The 20794-nt window shown below is 45.8% G+C and overlaps 1 protein-coding gene across 1 annotated transcript in view; it reads right to left on the bottom strand.

The window, feature by feature from the left end:
• The window catches only part of RTKN2 (rhotekin 2), a 73843-nt gene that overhangs the window by 45444 nt on the left and 7605 nt on the right, over positions 1–20794 (bottom strand). The window contains exons 2-3 of the mRNA XM_024209638.3: positions 9807–10006; positions 5550–5608 (exon numbers count right to left, since the gene is read on the bottom strand). Of these exons, the coding sequence (XP_024065406.1) occupies positions 5550–5608; positions 9807–10006 (259 nt within the window). The remainder of the gene's footprint in view (positions 1–5549; positions 5609–9806; positions 10007–20794) is intronic.

Here is a 20794-nt window from a genome sequence, read left to right as displayed (position 1 = left end):
TATTGTTATTTATAGATTTATTCCTCAAATACATGTCACGTGAAGCGAACTCTATAAAACAAAGTTGGCTCCAGAAGTATAATACAGCAACTGTATAAAGAGTATGCGATATATTAGGTGACTTGGGATTGTGAACGGCATTAGTGCAAATATGCTGGTTTTCATTAAAAATCTTTAACACATTATTTTTATATAGGAACTTTACTGGTTGTGGAATTGGTCTGTACAGAAAGTATACAGAAAAAGTACACAGATACTTCTTCAGCAAATTCCATTAGTCAGTTATTCCCAGAGGATTTTTCATCCAAGGTTTCTTGTTGTTTTAATTGTAACAACCTTACTGCTGGTCCAAAGTGTTTGTTCAGTACGAAAGTTATCTAGACCAGCAGGTTTGCCATTCTTGAGGGCGTTATTCTGGAGGTTAATTCGGTCGTTTTCCATTGTGCCTCAAAATTATAAATTTCCTGCTCTTCTTGCTACTCAAGCCGCAATTTGGGTTGTCTGTTTGGTGCCCTGCTATTTTCTAAGAGTTGGCGTATGACCTGGTCTGCAAGAATGTTGTAGTGTTGCTCTGCCTTTTTTGGGTCGTTGTTAAGCTTCCAAATGGCAATCCATGCTCTCTTACTGCTATGGGTCATATCCGTACTTGCAATAAGATTCTGCCATGACTTCCATTTTTCCTCCATTAGTGCAGAGACCAGTTCTTCACAATTGTAGTCTGTGCACATTTTGGCTACCAGGTTGTGTTTGGCACACCAGAGCCCTTTGACATTTGCTGATATTATTGTCAGTGCTGTCTTGATGAGGACCATTTTGAATGACATTGACGACTGCTTTGATGTTCAGGTACAGTCAGTCGGTTATGCTGACGACTGAGTTGGTCTGCAAGCATAGAAATTCTTTGGTTATATTGTAGTCACAGGTGTTCAGCAGGATTTACAGCTTTAGAGAATCTAGCCACCAGACTAGCTGACATTCGGACTGACCAAATCAAACACTTCAAAGCAGCAACAAAGAACCGGTTACTTAAGTTGTTTAATGTGCTCAGCTACACACAAAGCAATGAGCATGTGTTGCGACACTCCTAAAGCCACAGAAGGATGCAGTGGAGCCGAAGAAATTCAGGCTTATATCACTATTATCACCTCTGCAAACTGTACAAGCATCACATCTCAAATCATCTATCACCACATGTTGAAAAGCAACTAATCCCAGAGTCAGGTGGATTCTACCCAGGAAAATTATGCACCGGAAAAGTACGAAACATCAGTCAATACTACAAAGATGGCCTTGAAAAGGATATGGTAACAGGCACTATGTTTGTTGTCCTATCAGCAGGATATGACACAATAAATTACTGAAGGCTCCTCTCTAAAAAATACAACACTTTGAATAACTGATAAAATCTCTACTAGAGCACTGATGTTCTTACATTGAACTACACAGGAAGCAGAACTTATGGCAGCAAAAGAAAATGGCCTACCACAAGCGAGCATACTCTTGCAGATACTCTTCAACATCTACACGAATGATCAACTGTTCCATCTCGGCACAAGAAGTTTTATCTATGCCGACGATCTATGTGTTGCTGCCCCAGCCAAGGATCTCACCCTGATGTAAGCTACATTAATATCGGCACCATCTGGGCTCTCAGTCTATTACACTAAGAACCAGTTGCATGCCAACACAGCCAAAACACAAGTGAGTCTCTTCCATCCTCAGCATCTGAGGCCAATATATAGCACAACATCATCTGGAATGGGGTATCGGTTACTCAACACTGAAATCCTGTCTACCTTGGAGTGACACTATACGGCACTCTCTCCTTCAAGGCACACATGAAGAAGACAACAGGCAAAGTTAGCACCTGGAACAACATACTCAGGAAGCTTGCAAATTCAAAATGGGGAACCAACCCAGCAACACTAACAGCCACTGCACTTGCACTTTGCTATTCGACAGCTGAATATGCACGTCCACTGTGGGAAAGATCGGCTCACACAAAGAACCTGGACCATGTGCTGAATTAACAGCTACTGCTACATCATATGATGCCTAAAACAAACAGTGAGCAGCCTTCTTGTGCTTGCTGGAACTGCTTCTGTGGCTATTAGGAGAGCAATTACAAGCAAAATAGAATGACTGCAACAGGTTGAAGATACCAGACATCTGCTTCATGGTCACAGCAGTTAGTTGCCTGAAATCTAGGAAAAGCTTCCTAACTGCAACAGAACCACTTAAAAAGTCACTGACAGCTACACAAGTGGAAATGTGGCTCACGTGGCTCAAAATACTCAATGAGGATGTCAAATGCACAACGACATTGCCAAACACCTTCCCATAGGTGCAGAAAAGGATTGGTTAACCTGGAGATGTTTAAATCACCTCCGAACAAGAGCTGGCAGGTCAAAAGTCAATGTGCAGAAGTGGAGCTATTCCAACTACCCAGACACATATGACTGAGGTGAACTGCAAACCACAGAAAATCTATTGGTCTGCTGGCTCCTGGAGGAACTGTGCACCAGAAAAGATCTCACCAGGATTACAGATCAGGCCATATCATGTGCCCAACACTGGAAAAATCTATGGTTGTGGTAGAGGGACACAAGAACATGAACCAGAATAACTGTAGAAACAGTTTCAGGAGTTACATTAAATACAAATATTTACATTTAGGCAAGATTCACTATATTAAGTGTCACAATGGTGGAGCTTACAGGCTCATCTATTTTTAAGTGTGTAGAGGAGACCTGATGAATTTTCTTTTAGTCTTTAAGGTGCCACCAGACTTCTTCTTGTTTTTGTGGATACAGACTAACACGGCTACACCTGATACAGTGGATGGTGAGTATACAATTTTAGATTATCCTAACTTTTAAAAATCAATGCCAAATACGTCAAACTAAGCCAAGACACATTCTGAAATTTCCTTTCAGTTTCAAAATTTCAGTCATTCTAGAGGTCTAAAAGTAACGGTTTTTAAAATAAGAAAAGTATTTTTGTCCATTTTCCTTTTATTAATTCAAAAAGCTACAGGAATCTCTCAAATTAAAAAAAAAAAAAAAAAAAAGAGCATGGAAAATTTCAGCCTTAAAAGACAAAGGTCTGAAAGTTATAAAATATATGGAAACGGAGTTACAGTAGAAAAGTTTTTGAAACTTTAACCATGGAAAGTCATGAATGACTGCTTTAATGCTCTAAAAAACGACGTTGGCTAACAATTAAAAGTACTTTTGTATGCCTCCTTCTACATCATGAAAGATGAAAAATTTACGCCTTAATCAGAAAAAGTCATCAGGATATAGACACTCAATTACTTGAACAAGTTTAACATGATACTTATAAACCATTTATCAAAAATTCGGATCAATTTTCACACATTTTAATTTCAGTTACAATTAGCTGTAAAACCATATGGATTTAAATTAGATACATTCATGTAGTACAATTAATCAGTTTTAAATCCAATGATTCCTTTTGACATTTTATTTATAGATCATTATAAAAACAGACCTTTAAATTACAGTTATGCTTTTTGATCAACATTTAATTTATTGTCTGCTGACAAAGTAATTGGTAAAACAGATAAATTACATAGTTTATTCATGCAAGGGGGATTTAAATGCGTGAAAACAATATAAGAGCAAGAAAAATTATGGATAATGAATGTATTCCCCACTCCATGCTGAGATAAAGCTGCCACCCTTCTGAGTCTATTCTATGTGCCCTAGCATCCAACAAAATGATTACAAGATTCCATTAAGCCTTGGTGACAGAACAGCATATGTCACACACACCAAAAAAGAAAAGACAAATTTAACTTACTTTAAAACTTTCTCTACTGTAATAAAAAATAGAGTCATTTTAACTTGTGTTTTTTGGTGTTTATTGCTCATTTAAGCAGTGAATTAAAAAAAAGCATTGTCAATGTCTACCACATTTTTGCGGGCACCATCAGCAACTACACTATGAACCAACCTCAGTCGTGGTTAAGGCTACAAGTCAGTCACGGATTCCGTGATTTTATGAGACCTCTCTGACTTCCTGAAAATTTCAATGATTCAGCCCTGCGACACTTGGGCTCCAGCTTCGGGGCTCCGGCTTCAGGGCTCCAGCTTCAGCCCCATGGCAGTGGCTTCAATAAATCTGTAATTTATTGTTCATTGCCCATGTCCTGTTTGTGACTTAATAAAAATACCTGTGCCAAAATCATAGCCTTAGTCATGGTATAAGGTCAACAGAGTAGCACATGTTTACATAAAGGCTAAAGCTGGCCCAACATGTACACGTGCTTGTTTAGGTGCAGAACCTACAGTATAACCTTTTTAAAAATGTATTCAGGAAGTGAACACTTGATTCATCAATTCGGAAGAACCTCAATTCCTATCATAAAATTTTGAAAGATACATTTGGAATCTAACATTTCAGTTTCCCTGTAGTTTCCGTACTTATCTTGTGTCAAATCATGTCAAAAATCAATGGCGTATCTGTAAATTGAGGATAATAATACTTCCCTACCCCATAGGAGTGTTGTGAGAATAAATAAAGGATTGTGAAGCACTTTGAGGTGTACTGATGAAGTGCTAAATAAAAGTTAAGTATTATTACAGTAAATGCTCATTAGTAGCAACATATTGGTGCCCTTTTGCTATGTTGCTCCTAAGGGTACGTCTATACTTACCTCCGGGTCCGGCGGTAAGCAATCGATCTTCTGGGATCGATCCCAGAAGTGCTCGCCGTCGACGCCGGTACTCCTGCTCCGCGAAAGGAGTACGCGGAGTCGACGGGGGAGCCTGCCCGCCATGTGTGGACCCGCGGTAAGTTCGAACTAAGATAGTTCGACTTCAGCTACGTGAATAACGTAGCTGAAGTTGCGTATCTTAGTTCGAAGTGGGGGGTTAGTGTGGACCAGCCTTAAGTGGCTGTTGCTGTTATGGGGAGTGTTGACAATTCACAACAGGGAAAGTGTTCCCAGGGGAAATGTTGCTCGTAAGCAGCGGTTGCTCTTACAAGGTGTTGCTGCAAACAAATGTCTACTATATTATATTATAAGATCCTACAGATCTCATGAGAGGATCATGTAGAAGTTGGGCTATGAGGGATCATGGAAAACATTTTTAAAAGCACCTAACACAAATCCTATTCACTTTCAAAAGGATTTGGGCACTTTTCAAATTTTTATCCCAAGACTTTAACACATTTATTTTTAAGTAAATGAATATATTTACCTTTCAAATGTGTTTAAGCGTTTAGGCAGATACAAAAGCATTCCATAATATGAAAGTCCTTCAAAGTAGTAGAAAGATCTTGGATGGGGTTTTCAAAAGCCCCCAAATTACTAAAGAGCACAAGTTCCACTGACAGGCAATGGCTTATGCTCCTAAATCAATTAGGCATTTTTTAAAATCCCACCTTCTTTGTATATTTGGCCAAATGAAAAAAACTGTCCAATCATATATACTTTGTAATGCTTGAGAACTGCTAATATATATAATTTGTTAGATTTTTCTACATTTACAACAAAATGAAACGGTCACCCAGTTGTGTACCTGATATGGCAACCTTTCCTCTACATGCTGCACGCTCTTTAGTCCGAACATCTGAACACCTGCCAAAAGAAACAGAAGGCTTGGAATAATGTACTTTTACCTCTAAAAGCAAGCTTTTGAACAACATTAGCAGTTTTTAAAACTTCCACAGTTGAATAGGTTTAAGATTAAAGTTTCACACATGCTCAGTCCAGATGCTTTTCTTTAAAGAAGAATTTGGCTACCTTTGGATGTAGAGGCGCCCACGCTTAAGTTGTTGGGCTCTGCGTATTCTTGACGGAAGATATTGTAAACTTCCCTAATTTCACAGAGGATTGGATCCTTAAACCGTATAAACTGGACATTAAAGGGTAAGTGAGCAGATCTGTCTTCCCTTCATTTTCCAACTCCAAGAGAATCTAGTTATGCCTATTGCTTCTCCCTTTCCTCCACACACACACACACGAAGAGACTATAATTTACTTTCTCCATTTGTTATATTAAAAGTTGGAGAGATAAACATTTCCTCCTCGACTAACAGAAGTTCTTATTGCCAAGTGTTGTGTTTTCAGGGTGATAATTAATATGCAGATTACCTGAGGTTTTGATAAGGGAAAAACTCTAATCAATACACCTTGAAATGAACCTAGAAACAAATCAGGAGCCAATACAATCTCTGAAGCACTGGTGTGGAGCGTTCCCTGACAGAACCACCACCACTAAATATGTGGCCAGCTATATTCTGTACTAACTAAATTTTCCAAGATGTCTTCAAAGTAGTCCCATGTAAATCATATTGGAATGGACCAATCCGGAGGTAACAAAGGAATGAACAGTAGTGAGCCCCACATCCATTTGCAACCTTTCCTATCTCCTGGCCAAGTTAAGTTAACAGTTCCTAGTCACTACTGATATCTGGGCATCCAGAAGCAGCTAGGACACCAGACTGTAAATCTAAGTAAGAAGAGGTCAGCACACCACTCATTTGCGAGGGCAGAAGTCACTTCCACAATTACAACCAATTGCCTCCCATAACCCTCAGACACCACCAGTGTTATCTGGATTGAATCTCAACCAAATGTCAGACACTGGAACAGATGATCCACTACATTATGACCATTCAACAAAGCAGGGACAAAATCCAAGGCCTGGTCTATACTATACTGGTATACTTATATCACTCGGGTGTGAAAAATCCACTCGCCTGAGCGACGTAGTTATGCCGACCTAACCCCCTGTGTAGACAGCATTATGTCTATGGAAGAGCTTCTACTGACTCTTGCGAAGGTGGATTAACTATACTGATGGCAAATGCTCTCCTGTCGGCGCAGTAATGTCTTCACTAATGCACGACAGCTGCACCAGTGCAGCTGCGACATTGCAACTCTTTAAGTGTAGACCTGCCCCAAATGTTGTCAGAATACTGATGGCACTGCAACACAAAGCTAATGGTTTCAGGTGCCCGCTGAACGGGGATGAGACAGAACTCTATACAGTCCCTGTCAAAGAGAGCTTTTTGGGTAGACAAGCAGCCATCCAGTACTGTTCTCTAAATCACTGAGGGGAAAAAAAAAAAAAGAAAAAAAACCAGCATAGACACAAATGTATCTCCAAGAATCTATGCTTTGATCTGCAAATGTATCACCACTACCAAGGTGGATTGGTTTAAATCACCTAATGGAAAGAATCAAGTTAAATAATGTATTTTAATCAACTTTTCCATTTGTATGTCAGTTATTGTCTAAAGAATGGTGCATTCTCATTGGTTGATATAGCCATTATGACATGTTGATTTACAAGTAAATAAAGCCTTTACACTAAATTTGGTACATCTTTTTGCTACCTAGGAGGATACACTATAACTATATACATTTATTTAAGCAATTATATAGTTTAATATTTTCAGATTCTCATTACTTGTACGAATCAGTATGTTAGAAAATGGTGAACGACATATTGATTATTTACTAAATAATTAATGTTTTGCTCAAGATTTGTGTCAAGCTGCATTAGGATAGTAACTTGAATTTAATTAAACACACAAAACAGCATATAAAATGTATTTTTATTAAACAACACAATCTTAAATGTTTTGGATCCATAAATTTCTCTTATCAAACCAGGTTTCGCATTTACAACTAAATGATTTATTAAACCGTAGGATTAACTATAGTCAGCTAATTTAATGGATTATTTCAGGTCAGTTGGGGAAAATTTTTAAATATTCCTAAATGAAAGTGATCGAAGCTTAATTTCCTACTCGCCTAAGTCTCTTGACAATAAGACAGTCTCTTAAGTTAGTTAGACTGACCTACTGTGCCATATTTATAAAGCTTGACCTCAAAATCTAGAATTAAGGGGGGGAAATATCTTTCTCTATATAGAAAAGCAGCCTTTAACTCAAAGTTTTTGATAGAGGCTCATGGAGTCAGCATATTTTAAGAGATTGTAATAAGTTTAGACCTTACAATATTTTGTATTAAATTCAAATTTCATTTTAAACATTCTTTAAAAAAAACCTATTTAAATATCAAAAACATCTGATTTAAATATAAAAGTCCATTTTTTTATTTAATTTTGTTAACATCATAGGTATTTAGCTTCCCTAACCATTATCTTGTAGTCAATGGTATCAAAAGCCTACAGATCTAAGAGTCAGCATAAATATTTGGTCTTTCTGCTTTTGGTGATGGAGAAAGAAAAGAATGGCATATAAGTCTTTAACTTATTTTGAAAAAGCAATATAACTGGTAAAAGTTTGATGATGCCATAAAATGTACTGTGGTTATGTGCATATGCAATAATTTTAAAAATTAGGTTTAATCATCAGGGTTAATCTGGCCACAAAATAAAATTCTCTAGCTTTCTCCCCAAAAGGCAACATTTCTAGATGCAAAATGTTAGAAGTTTGTTGCTATGGATACATTGGGACTAAGCCCATAGTTGCTTGAAGAGATTCTGCACTGAATTGCTACATAATACTTCATTAAAATGATAATCTGAAAGAAATGGTAGCTCTATTCTCAATACTGCATACAAGTTCTATTCCCTTTTGCAGAGCAACATTATACAAGTAAGCTGGTTATGCTTTAACTCACCCAGCAGTTATAATTCGGGCATATTTTCAACCAAGCATTTGTCTTCATGTTTGTGAAGAATTGTGTATTTTGATTACTATGATGTAGTTAACTAAAATGGCCAGCAGAGGGTACCAATTAACCACTGTGTACAATCTATCATTAAAGTACATTTAGAACAGGGGCTCTCAAACTGGGGGTCAAGACCCCTCAGGGGGTTGCAAAGTTATTACATGGGGGGGTCGCGAGCTGTCAGCTTCCAACCCAAACCATGCTTTGCCTCTAGCATTTATAAAGGTGTTAAATAATTTATAACTGGGGGTCGCACTCAGAGGCTTGCTGTGTGAAAAGGGTCACCAGTACAAAAGTTTGAGAACCGCTGATTTAGAAAGAGTAAAAGATTGAAAACTAGAAATAAAGGTATGCTGGTTTGGAGATATTCTCATAAGTAAAGCCCTACTTAGCTTGCAATATTGAGGATTCCACAATATTAGTCTTCCACTGTGTGTGGAGCTGACAGTGGGAGCCCCAGCCACCCCGGGACGGAGAGCAGGAGCCCCTGCCGTCAGCCCCGTATTCCCGCTGTCAGCCCCGAGCCCTCACTCTCAGCCCCAGGTGGCCGACAGCGGAAAAGTAATAAGGTCCATTATTACTTTTCTGCAATTTTACATGGTTTGTCCACAACTCAGCTGCAATTTTTTGACAATCATCCTGCAATTCAAGTAGGGGCTTACCCATAAGGTTTTCCATGCTTTGTTCCTTCACACACCTAACCTGATATCTCTGCACATGTTCAATGTAAACTTCTCTTGTAGAAAACATGCCATCAGGGTATCCCACACTTACATCTTGAACACTAATGGATAATGCCCATAATATGTTTTAGTAGAGAACAAATTACCTCAATTTACATTTTCTAAAATGCCAAACCCAGTAGCTTGAAATGAGGTTATGAAATGCAGATTTAATGCTCCAGTACAATGCAAAGATCAAGTTGCTGTAGGTTTTTGTTTTGGGTTTTGTTTGGGGGGGAGGGGAGAGAGAGGAGGACAAGCCAGTACTAGATCCAATTTTCTGGGTAAGCCTCCTGATACAACACTAACAATTACCTAAACTGTTTTATTTTATTTTTTTAAATCACAACCTAGAGCTTGCCATTGAATTCTCAATTTGTAATGAAACACTCAAGATTGTTACTCACCTTCCTCCTATTCTGTACGTGACTGGTTCCTCTTTTTGTTTCTGTAGTTCTGTCTTGTAGGCAAGAACGCGAGCATTGCAAACCATCAGGTTTTTAACTGCATGCAGCACTTGGTCTTTTTGGGTGCTCACTGCAAGCAGTTTACGGATTCCCTCTCGCATGCGGATTTCAAAGTCAATCTTTTCTTGAATGCTGCATTCCTAGATATCAAGATACATACAAGATTGTCAAGAGACCAAACATTGTAGAACTACAATAAAATCCAATTAATAACAGTACAGAAATTCAGAGTGGTAGCCGTGTTAGTCTGTATCAGCAAAAACAACATGAAAGCTTATGCCCAAATAAATTTGTTAGTCTCTAAAGTGCCACAAGTACTCCTCATTGTTACTACAGAAATTGCATTAAGTATTTTTTAGAAGAACTAAGTATTTACTAGATCATCGAAAGCGTGTGGTACCCTAGGTCTTTAATCACTACACAGTCAGTAAGACTATTTCAGTATTTGAAATGAGTATATTTTTTCATATATAAAGAGAATACTGGAATGAACTGGTGCATACTGGATTATGCATTCAACCAGAAAATTAGGGTGAACTCTAATTCAGGTACTGACATTGACTCACTGTATGATAAGACGGTTACTCACCTTCTGTAACTGTTGTTCTTCGAGATGTGTTGTTCACGTCCATTCCACATTAGGTGTACGCGCGCCGCGTGCACGAACGTCGGAAACTTTTTCCCTCAGCGGCTCCCGTTGGGCCCGCGTCTCCCTTCCCGCCAGAGCGGCGCCCCGCCCTAGCGTATATATATCCCTGCTGGCCCGACCCTCCCTCAGTTCCTTCTTGCCGGTGACTCCGACAGAGGGGAAGGAGGGTGGGAAGTGTAATGGACGTGAACAACACATCTCGAAGAACAACAGTTACAGAAGGTGAGTAACCGTCTTTTCTTCTTCGAGTGCTTGTTCACGTCCATTCCACATTAGGTGACTCACAAGCTTACCATTGGAGGAGGGTAGGAGTCAAGGAATAACTGACTGAAGCACCGCTCTGCCGACCATCGCGTCATCTCTGGTCTGATGGTGGACCGCGTAGTGGGCTGTGAAGGTATGCACCGACGACCAGGTGGCTGCCTTGCAGATCTCCTGGAGCGGGACCTGTGCCAAGAAGGCCGTCGAGGACGCCTGGGCCCTAGTAGAGTGAGCCCTGATCTGAGGTGCAGGCATGTTGGCGAGCTCATAGCACGTACGTATGCAACGCACGATCCATGCCGACAGGCGTTGCGTCGAAATAGGCTGGCCCCTCATTCGTTCCGCAACGGCCACAAACAGCTGAGTCGATTTGCGGAAAGGTCTGGTACGGTCTAGATAAAAAGCCAAGGCCCGCCGAACATCCAGGGTATGCAGGCTGCGATGGCTTGGGTCCGTATGGGGCTTGGGGAAGAACACCGGTAAACAAATGTCCTGTCCCATGTGAAAATTCATGACCACTTTTGGGAGGAATTTAGGGTGAGGCCTAAGCTGCACCTTATCCTTATAAAAGACGGTATAAGGAGGCTCCGAGGTGAGGGCCCTCAACTCCGATACCCTCCTAGCCGAGGTGATGGCCACGAGAAACGCGACCTTCCATGAAAGGTGCGTGAGGGAGCAAGAGGCCAGGGGTTCAAAAGGCGGCCCCATGAGCTTAGTAAGGACCAGATTGAGGTTCCACGGGGGTATTGGTGGGCGCGAGTAGGGGAACACCCTCTCCAGCCCCTTGAGGAATCGGACTACAGTGGGATTGGAGAACACGGATCTCCCCGATTCCCCAGGGTGGAATGCCGATATGGCGGCCAGATGCACCTTAATAGAAGCGGGGGCGAGGCCTTGACGCTTGAGGTGCAGCAAGTAGTCCAGAATCAGTGGTATCGAGGCCTGCAAGGGCTGGATGTGCTGAGGCCCACACCATAGGGAGAAGCGCTTCCACTTGGCAAGGTAGGTCGCCCTTGTGGAGGGTTTCCTACTACCAAGGAGGATTTGCTGGACCTCCTGAGAGCACCTGTGCTCCACATCACTTAGCCAGAGAGAAGCCATGCCGTGAGATGCAGCGATGGCAGGTTCGGGTGGAGTAGGCGACCCCGGTCTTGGGTGATGAGGTCGTGATGGAGGGGGAGGGCTATCGGAGTGGTCACGGACAGTTCCAACAGAGTTGTGAACCAGTGTTGGCGTGGCCATGCCGGGGCGATGAGAATGACTGTCACCTTGTCCCTGCGGGTTTTGAGGAGGACCCTGTGGATGAGTGGGAATGGGGGGAAGGCATACCTCAGGCTCCCGCCCCACGGGATTGCAAAGGCGTCCGCCAGAGAGCCCGGACTGCGTTTCTGGAATGAGCAAAACTGCGGGCACTGGCTGTTGTCCTTGGTGGCAAACAGATCCACCTGGGGAAACCCCCACCTCAGGAAGATTGAACGGAGGATGTCCCGTCTCAGCCTCCACTCGTGCATGAGATAGGACCGGCTGAGACGGTTCGCCAGCCCGTTTTGGACCCCGGAGAGATATGCAGCCCGAAGGTGCACTGAATGGGCTATGCAGAAGTCCCAGAGGAGGAGTGCCTCGTGACAGAGGGGAGAGGACCGGGACCGGCCCTGCTTGTTTATGTAAAACATAGCGGTAGTGTTGTCCGTCAGAACCGACATGCTGTGTCCTCTTATGGTAGCGTGGAAGGTCTGGCAGGCGAGGCGAACCGCCCTCAGCTCCTTCAGGTTGATGTGAAGCAACTGTTCCTCCCTGGACCACAAGCCCTGAGTGCGCAGGTCCCCTAGGTGCGCCCCCCAACCCAGGTCCGACGCATCTGTCACTAACGTCAAAACTGGTTGTGGGGTGGCAAACGGGACCCCCGCACAAACCTGCTGTTGATCGAGCCACCAACAGAGGGCGCCCGATACTCGAGCTGGGATCGTGACGACCATGTCCAATGGGTCCCTGTTGGGGCGGTACACCTGGGCCAACCACAGCTGCAGAGGCCGGAGTCTGAGATGGGCGAGCCCGACTACGTGTGTGCATGCCGCCATGTGCCCCAAGAGTTGTAAACAGCGTCTGGCCGTGGTCGTGGGGAATCACTGAATGGAGGTCACGGCCTCCTGGATAGCCAGGAATCGCGATAAAGGAAGACTCGCCCGTGCCACCACCGAGTCCAGGACTGCCCCTATGAAGTCCAGCCTCTGTGTGGGGACTAGTGAGGACTTGGGCACATTGACTAACAGGCCGAGTTCTCGGAATACTTGTAGCGCCAGTGCCACGTGGGCGCGAACCTCTGCCTGCGACCGGCCCGCCAGGAGCCAATCGTCCAGGTACGGGTAGACGCGCATCCGTCTTTTTCGAAGAAAGGCCGCTACCACGGACATGCATTTCGTGAAGACACGTGGGGCTGTTGCCAGACCGAAGGGCAAGACCGTAAACTGGAAATGACGTTGCTGGATAGTGAAGCGCAGGAACCGCCAGTGGGCCGGGCGAATGGCAATGTGAAAGTAGGCGTCTTTCATATCGAGGGCAGCGTACCAATCCCCCGGATCCAGGGAAGGAATGATGGTACCAAGGGAGACCATACGGAAACGTGGTTTTTGCAAGTACTTGTTTAGCTTGCGAAGGTCCAGGATCGGACGGAGGCCCCCTTTCGCTTTGGGAATGAGGAAGTATCTGGAATAGGACCCTTTTCCTCTGAGGTCCAGAGGAACCTCTTCCACCGCCCCCACAGCGAGGAGGGTCTGTACCTCCTGCATGAGGAGTTGCTCGTGAGAGGGGTCCCTGAAGAGGGACGGGGGTGGTGGGTGGGAGGGAGGGGGCGAGGAGAACTGAAGGGCGTAACCTGACTCTACCGTGCGCAGGACCCAGCGGTCCGATGTTATATGAGACCAAGCACGGAAAAAATGGGACAGGCGGTCCCTGAAACACAGGGGGGGATCCGGAGAGGAGATGGGTACGCTGTCCTCGATCGCAGCTTCAAAATCCTTGTTTATTTCCCGGCTGCGGCTTGTTGTGGCCCTGGTTTTGGCCTTGGTTAGGCGTATTGTTGCGCCTACGCCTATTGTCCCTGCCCCGTCGACGGTATGGTTCCTGCCGAGGGCGAGGATGGTACTGCCTCTGTGGAGGCTGTGGCTTGAAAGGCTTCCTCTGCGTTACAGGGGTGTGCATCCCCAAGGACTTGAGGGTAGCCCGAGAGTCCTTGAGGCCATGGAGCCTGGCATCCATTTGCTCCGAAAACAACCCCAAACCCTCAAACGGAAGGTCTTGGAGGGTGTTTTGCACCTCAGGGGGAAGGCCAGAAGCCTGCAGCCACGCTGAGCGCCTCATTACCACGCCTGACGCGATAGTCCTAGCGGCCGCATCAGCCGAGTCGAGTGAGGCCTGTAATGAGGTTTTGGCCACTGCCTTTCCCTCGTCCACTATGGCCGCAAACTCGGGTTGCGATCCCTGAGGCAAGGCATCCTTAAATTTCGACACCGATGCCCAGGAGTTAAAATTATGCCTATTGAGGATCGCTTGCTGGTTCGCGATCCGCAATTGGAGGCCTCCGGACGAGTAGACCTTTCTGCCAAACAAGTCTAATCGCTTCGCCTCCTTGGCCTTGGGGACTGGGGCCTGCTGGCCATGTCGCTCCCTCTCGTTGACCGCCGAAACGACCAGCGAACATGGGGTCAGGTGGGAGAATAGGAAGTCAAACCCCTTGGAAGGGGCGAAGTACTTTCTCTCGACGCCCCTTGCAGTCGGCGCCGAGGAGGCTGGCGTCTGCCATACAGTCTTATAGTTCGCCTGTACCGTCTTTATAAGCGGAAGTGCGATCCTGGAGGGACCCTCCGGGCTGAGAATGTCCACCATCGGGTCCTCCTGCTCAACAGTCTCCTCTGCCTGCAACCCCAAATTGAGGGCTACCCGGCGGAGCAGGTCCTGGTGTGCCCGATGGTCAATCGGGGGAGGGCCGGACACTGTTGTGCCCGCCACGGCTTCATCGGGTGAGGAGTAGGAGGTCATGGCCTTCTGCGCGTCCTCGTCCTCCTGCAACTCCTCCTCGGCGGGACGGTCCTCTGGGGTGCGTCCCCTGCCCTGGGTCGTGGACGGTGCCGGGCTCGGTGCCGAGTCCGTCCTATCCCTGTCTGGCGGCCTGGAGACCGTGGCCTCCGCACGGGAGGCAGGGCGGCACCGTGGGGAGCAGGACCGGTGTCCTGAGGGGCCCGATCTCGAGGTTCTGGACGGAGGGCCTTGCTGATGATAGGCCCACGGGGTCCAGAATGGCCATTGTCCAGGATGGCTCCAATGTGGTTGCCAAGAGGCCTCGTGCTCCCTAGTGGCGTGCACTCTGCGGCCATATCTGCTGGAAGGGCCGAGCCCTCTTCCGACGCTAGGGACGGCGATCTAGAGGGCCACGGCGGTGCCGTTGAGCGGTGCCGTTCCGGAGTCGGGGAGCAGTGCCTTCGGGAACGGGACCGTGAGAGGCGCCGTGCAGACCTGGACCTGGACCGGTACCGTCGATCCCGGGACCGGGAACGGCTGCGGGAGGGCTGTCTTGGGAACCTTGTGACCGACGCGTCCCGGTGCCTACTCGAGCCGGGCTGCAGGGACGGTGCCTCGCCTGCGTCGGGGCCTGACTGTTTGGCGGCCCGTTGCGCGGCGGGAAGCCGGGAGTCCACCGAGGCGGAGCTCGACCGGGACCGGCGCCGTGAACTGTGCCGAGATGGCGACCGTGATGGGCGCATCATCGCCGGCTTGCCCTTGGATGGCAGTCGCGGCGGAATGTCTTTAGCGCGGAGGGTGCTTTCGGTGGACAATTCAATGAGGTCTTTTGCTGCCTCAAATGTGTCCGGGGTGGATGGCTGTTCCAAGAGTTCCTCCAGCCCTTCCTCCTCACTCGACGCGCTTATCCCAGGGCTCGACGGGCCTTTCGGCGCCGGAGCCACTGGCACCGGGATCTGTATCGGGGCCGTAACGGCCTTGGCAGCACTCGCGGTCTTCGCCGGTGCCGACTTCTTGTGCAGGGAACGTCCCCGGGCTTTGGGCTGGCCTTTCGGCCTGGCCGGCGAAGAAGAACGGTGCCGGGTGTGTTCCCGCCGCGGCGGCACCGTAGACTTAGGCTGTCCTGCCGGCGTCGGGTCGCGGACCGATGCCGGGGCACTCCGCACCGAGGTCGATGGTGCCGCGGAAGAGGAGGGCTGCAATGTCGCCTCCATGAGGAGCTGTTTCGAGCGAAAGTCTCTCTCTTTCTTAGTCCTGGGCTTGAAAGCCTTACAAATCTTACAGCGCTCCTTTTGGTGAGCTTCCCCCAGGCAACGGAGGCACGAGTCGTGCGGGTCGCTCAACGGCATAGGCCTGTGGCACGTGGCACAAGCCTTGAAGCCTTGGGCGTGCGGCATGCCCCGCCGCCCAGGGCCGGTGCCGGGGTTGCCACACACCTATCACAAAGAGATTTAGGTCTTTGTGAGGGACTAATTAACTACTATTTAACACTAGGCTCTAAACACTTAACTATAATGAACCGATAACTATCACTAATCACTTTATGCTAAGGGACACTCTCAGACGAGAGATAGAGTTGTTCCAACGTCGCCACGGGCGGTAAGAAGGAACTGAGGGAGGGTCGGGCCGGCAGGGATATATATACGCTAGGGCGGGGCGCCGCTCTGGCGGGAAGGGAGACCCTGCGGGCCCGACGGGAGCCGCTGAGGGAAAAAGTTTCCGACGTTCGTGCACGCGGCGCGCGTACACCTAATGTGGAATGGACGTGAACAAGCACTCGAAGAAGAACTGAAACTTACTTAACATATATGCTTCAGTCACCCCATTTGTAAAATAATGATGTTTCTCTACATCATATAGGTCAGAGGTGGGCAAACTACGGACCACGGGACGGTCCTGCCCATCCCGAGCTCCTGGCCCCGAAGGCTAGCCCTGGGCCCCTCTCCCACTGTTCTCGCTCCCCCGCAGCCACGGGGTTGGAAAAGGGGCAGGGGGTTCTGGGGGGCAGTCAGGGGACAGGGAGCAGGAGGCGGTTGGATGGGACGGATGTTCTTCAGGCGGCCGTCAGGGGATGGGGAACAGCGGGCGGTTGGATAGGGCAGAGGTTCTGGGGGGGGGCAGGGGACGGGGAATAGGGGGGTTAGATAGCAGGTGGAGTCCCGGGGGGGCGGTTAGGGGCGGGGGTCACGGGAGGGGGCGGTCAGGTGACAAGGAGCGGGGGGGTTGGATGGGTGGGGGGCTCTGAGGGAGGCAATCAGGGGGCGGGAGGTGGGAGGGGTCAGATATGGGGTGGGGGCCAGGCTGTTTGTGGAGGCACAGCCTTCCCTACCCGGCCCTCCATACAGTTTCGCACCCCAATGTGGCCCTCAGGCCAAAAAGTTTGCCCACCCTTGATATAGGTGTTGTGAGCCCTAATTAAACAATAGTTACAGAGTATAAAACTTTTAAACATTCCACTTAAAAAATGTTTTTCAGTGGCGCATCTGTGTATTAAGGGGAACACAGTACAACTAAAAGAGATGGGAAAGATTTGAAATTAACTAAAATATTTTTTTCCCCTTCTTTGGTCATCTTGAAGGGGATATAATCAATAGTGACATCCACTTTTTGGTAAATGTAGCTAAAGAGTTCAAATACACCTGAATATGTAAAAATGTAGACTGCAGGATGCTACTGTCCTTTGTTTAAATAGGATATTAATTTAATGCTTATTAAAGTGAACTAAAAATCAGATTTCAATTAGCTTGTAATAGTTTAAAGATTAACCTACAAAAAGTGCATTCTCTCTGACAGATGAATTAATATTTATAAAGCTCTTTTCCTCCAGAAGGAAGCTACGTATATATTATAAAATATTATCTCACCTACCACTGGAATACAGCATGAAATATATTACCTTGCTATTTTGGGAGGTGGGGAAATATTCTCTGTGCATTATACTTAAGATCTTGTGGGAAATATGAATTTTAGTTAACTTTCCATATTACCTTCCAAAAAATTGAAAATCTGCAAGGGTTACTTGCACTATACCTTCTTGGTTTGCAAATTAAAATCTGTCAACTATTCATATTAATATAGAGGAGAATTAATGTTAAAGGAAGCCAGGTCTCACAGCTAGCACAATGTTGGGGAGCAAGGAAACAGGAGGGTGTATAACACACAGCAGATTGCCATTGGCAGTTGGCCCCTCTCAGCCAGCCCTGTCATTAAATGGGCTAGCACTAGCACTAGCCAGAAGATGGCTGTTTGTAAAAGGTAGCACTGATCAGAATCAGGTCTCTTTCTTCACTCCAACTGCTACAGACCATCACAGTTACTTTTTCTTTCAGTTACTGGTTGTATAGGCTATCAATTTGCTATTGTAGTGAAGGAGGTTGTATCGTGCATCAGGTTAGAGCAGTGATACTCAGATTGAGGCTTGCGAGCTACAAGCAGCTCTTTAATGTGTCTCCTGCAACTCTTTGCAGCACATGATATTGAAACTCTGATTTAATTATTATCCAGTCAGGATGTTTTTACTATGTTATTAATCAATTGTCATTGATAAAATAATAATACTTGGTCAGCCATTTTTCTGTGAGAAAAAAATATATATATATGTATGTAAAAATAGTAAATGAAACAATCAATTCAACATTACTGTGGCTCTTTTGGGTAATGTTGATTGCTAATTTGGCTCCTGAACCACTGAGGTCTGAGTATCACAAGCAGTGTGTCTTGATCTCAATTGATGGTGGGGGCATAAATTACTTCTGGACTATGAAGCAATGGGGCAGGTTTGTATTGAATGGGTGTGTTTATTCCACTGGGCAACTGCCCAGTGCCCTGTGGAATAAACAAACGACACCTCTACCTCGATATAACGCTGTCCTCGGGAGCCAAAAAATCTTACCGCGTTATAAGTGAAACCGTGTTATATTGAACTTGCTTTGATCCACCGGAGTGTGCAGCTCCGCCCCCCTGGAGCACTGCTTTACTGCGTTATATCCGAATTCGTGTTATATCGGGTTGCGTTATATCGGGGTAGAGGTTGCTTCTGGCTAGGCTTTTCTCCTGCTGTACAGAAGGCCCTCAATCTTCCAGCTGGCACTCCTCTCTCACCGCTACACTCCAGAAGCCCCGCTTTCCCTATTTTTAAAGGGATCAGCATCTCAGAATCTCTGTCTCCCACCTCCCAGCTTTAAAAAAGGGAGCAGCTCCCATTACTCCTTTCCTCTGTCTTCAATCCTGTTAACAGAGCAGTGGTTCACAGACCACTATACTCCTTTCCTGTCCCATTCTAAAGAGTCAGTAGCTTCCTAACCACTGTCAGTCCACTTGCTCGGGCAAAATTTCTCCTTCTCTCAGTAAGTGGGTTTTCCAAGCCCTGCTGTAGAACGCCCTGAACTTGTGTCTGCTTGGGCAAGTCAGTTAAGATGGGCAGAGGGAAAGACAGAAATTAATAAGATATTTTGAGGCAAATTTTGTTAAAAAAAAAAATCTTTGTGATAGGGTATTTAGGACTCAGAACAGTTGTGGTGACTGCTTATACTATGCAGTTCTTCAGCATGCTGGTTGGAAGTGCTCCTCACGTTCAGTTGAACTTGGGATCTTCCCCAGGAGTGGAATAGCCATACATTACTTACATCCATCCCCACACTATTGTGTTTCCTATCATTGCCAGCTTCAGTATAACTCTGGAACAGGCAAAGTGCAAACACTCACCAGTTTTTTCAGAGTAGCCCTAGATGACTAAAGAGAGACAACTAATTGATTAGAGGAGTGATTTAGTGGCCTAATTTGGGAATCACTTGGGTTCCTTTTATCGGCAAAGGATTGCTTGATCTTTTCTAAATCTTACCGAGCTTCCCTCTGAAAGTAATAGCATGCCATTGAGAGGACTGGCAGACCATCATTTAATCAAAGGCTGAGTTTACCAGTACATTAGTCTTTTTATGCCAACAAGTTTCTCCAATTGTTAATTTCACCAATTCAGTTCCATCACTGGTAGCAATAGCATGGACGGGGATCCAGACAGGCACAGCCATTTTAAGCACTCTATTCTAAAGGATTGTCTATAGGGGGAAATAGCCCACAATGGGTAGTCTGCAATAGCTTCCCTGTGGACACTTATTTCACACTAAGAGTGCTTGTGTGAGGTTTAGCTTAATCCACTTTACAAGTGAATTAAACTAAAGTGTACACAGGCATTTAGTGCAGAAATATCCATGTGGGAAGCTATTACAGCATAACTACTGCCCTTTAAATTCACACCCTCGCTTACTTCACAATAGCGTCTCCCTGTAGACAAGACCTAACTCTTCTCAAAGGTTTCCCTTTGCAGGTTACACTTAACAGGACCGGCTCCAGGGTTTTTGCCGCCCCAAGCGGCGGGGAAAAAAAAAAAAAAAAAAAGCCGCGATTGCAATTGCGATCGGCGGCACTCAGGCGGCAGCTCCACCGCGCCGCTTTCTTCTTCGGCGGGAATTCGGTGGCAGGTGCTTCCCTCCGAGAGGGACCCGCTGCCGAATTGCCGCCGAACAGCCCGACGTGCCGCCCCTTCCCCTTGGCTGCTTGCTGGGCTGGTGCCTGGAGCCGGTCCTGACACTTAAGCTGCCACAAGTTCCCAGGGCCTTATCCTCGTTAGTGGTTTCTTAGCATTCCTACTTTTGGTGCAAAATTCTAGAAAGTTTCCCAGTGTTGACAGAGCCATGGAGTCTCACCAAAATAAAAGCAGCTATGGATTATAAAATATAAATTGACTATATTTATAAAGAATGCCCAAGTCACTCTTAGCTACAGAACTGCTATCACAACATTCTTGGAGCATTTCAGGGCTAAAGCAATGGGCTTTTTTCCCTTCATTGAAAGACTTTTAAACGTTACATTTATAATCATTCCTGGAAAAAAAGCCATAGAAATCAGTTGGAATGGAGAAGTTAATTTACTAAGCTTTTAGTGGACAAAAAATCATCTATGCCACAATAGCTACTATATATCATATACTGTAAATAGATGGGTTCTC

This window comes from Terrapene carolina, unplaced genomic scaffold (genome assembly GCF_002925995.2).
Source record: "Terrapene carolina triunguis isolate 2854851 unplaced genomic scaffold, T_m_triunguis-2.0 Scaffold95, whole genome shotgun sequence".
NCBI classification, from domain to species: domain Eukaryota; kingdom Metazoa; phylum Chordata; order Testudines; family Emydidae; genus Terrapene; species Terrapene triunguis.
This window is presented reverse-complemented; position numbering and strand designations above follow the sequence as displayed.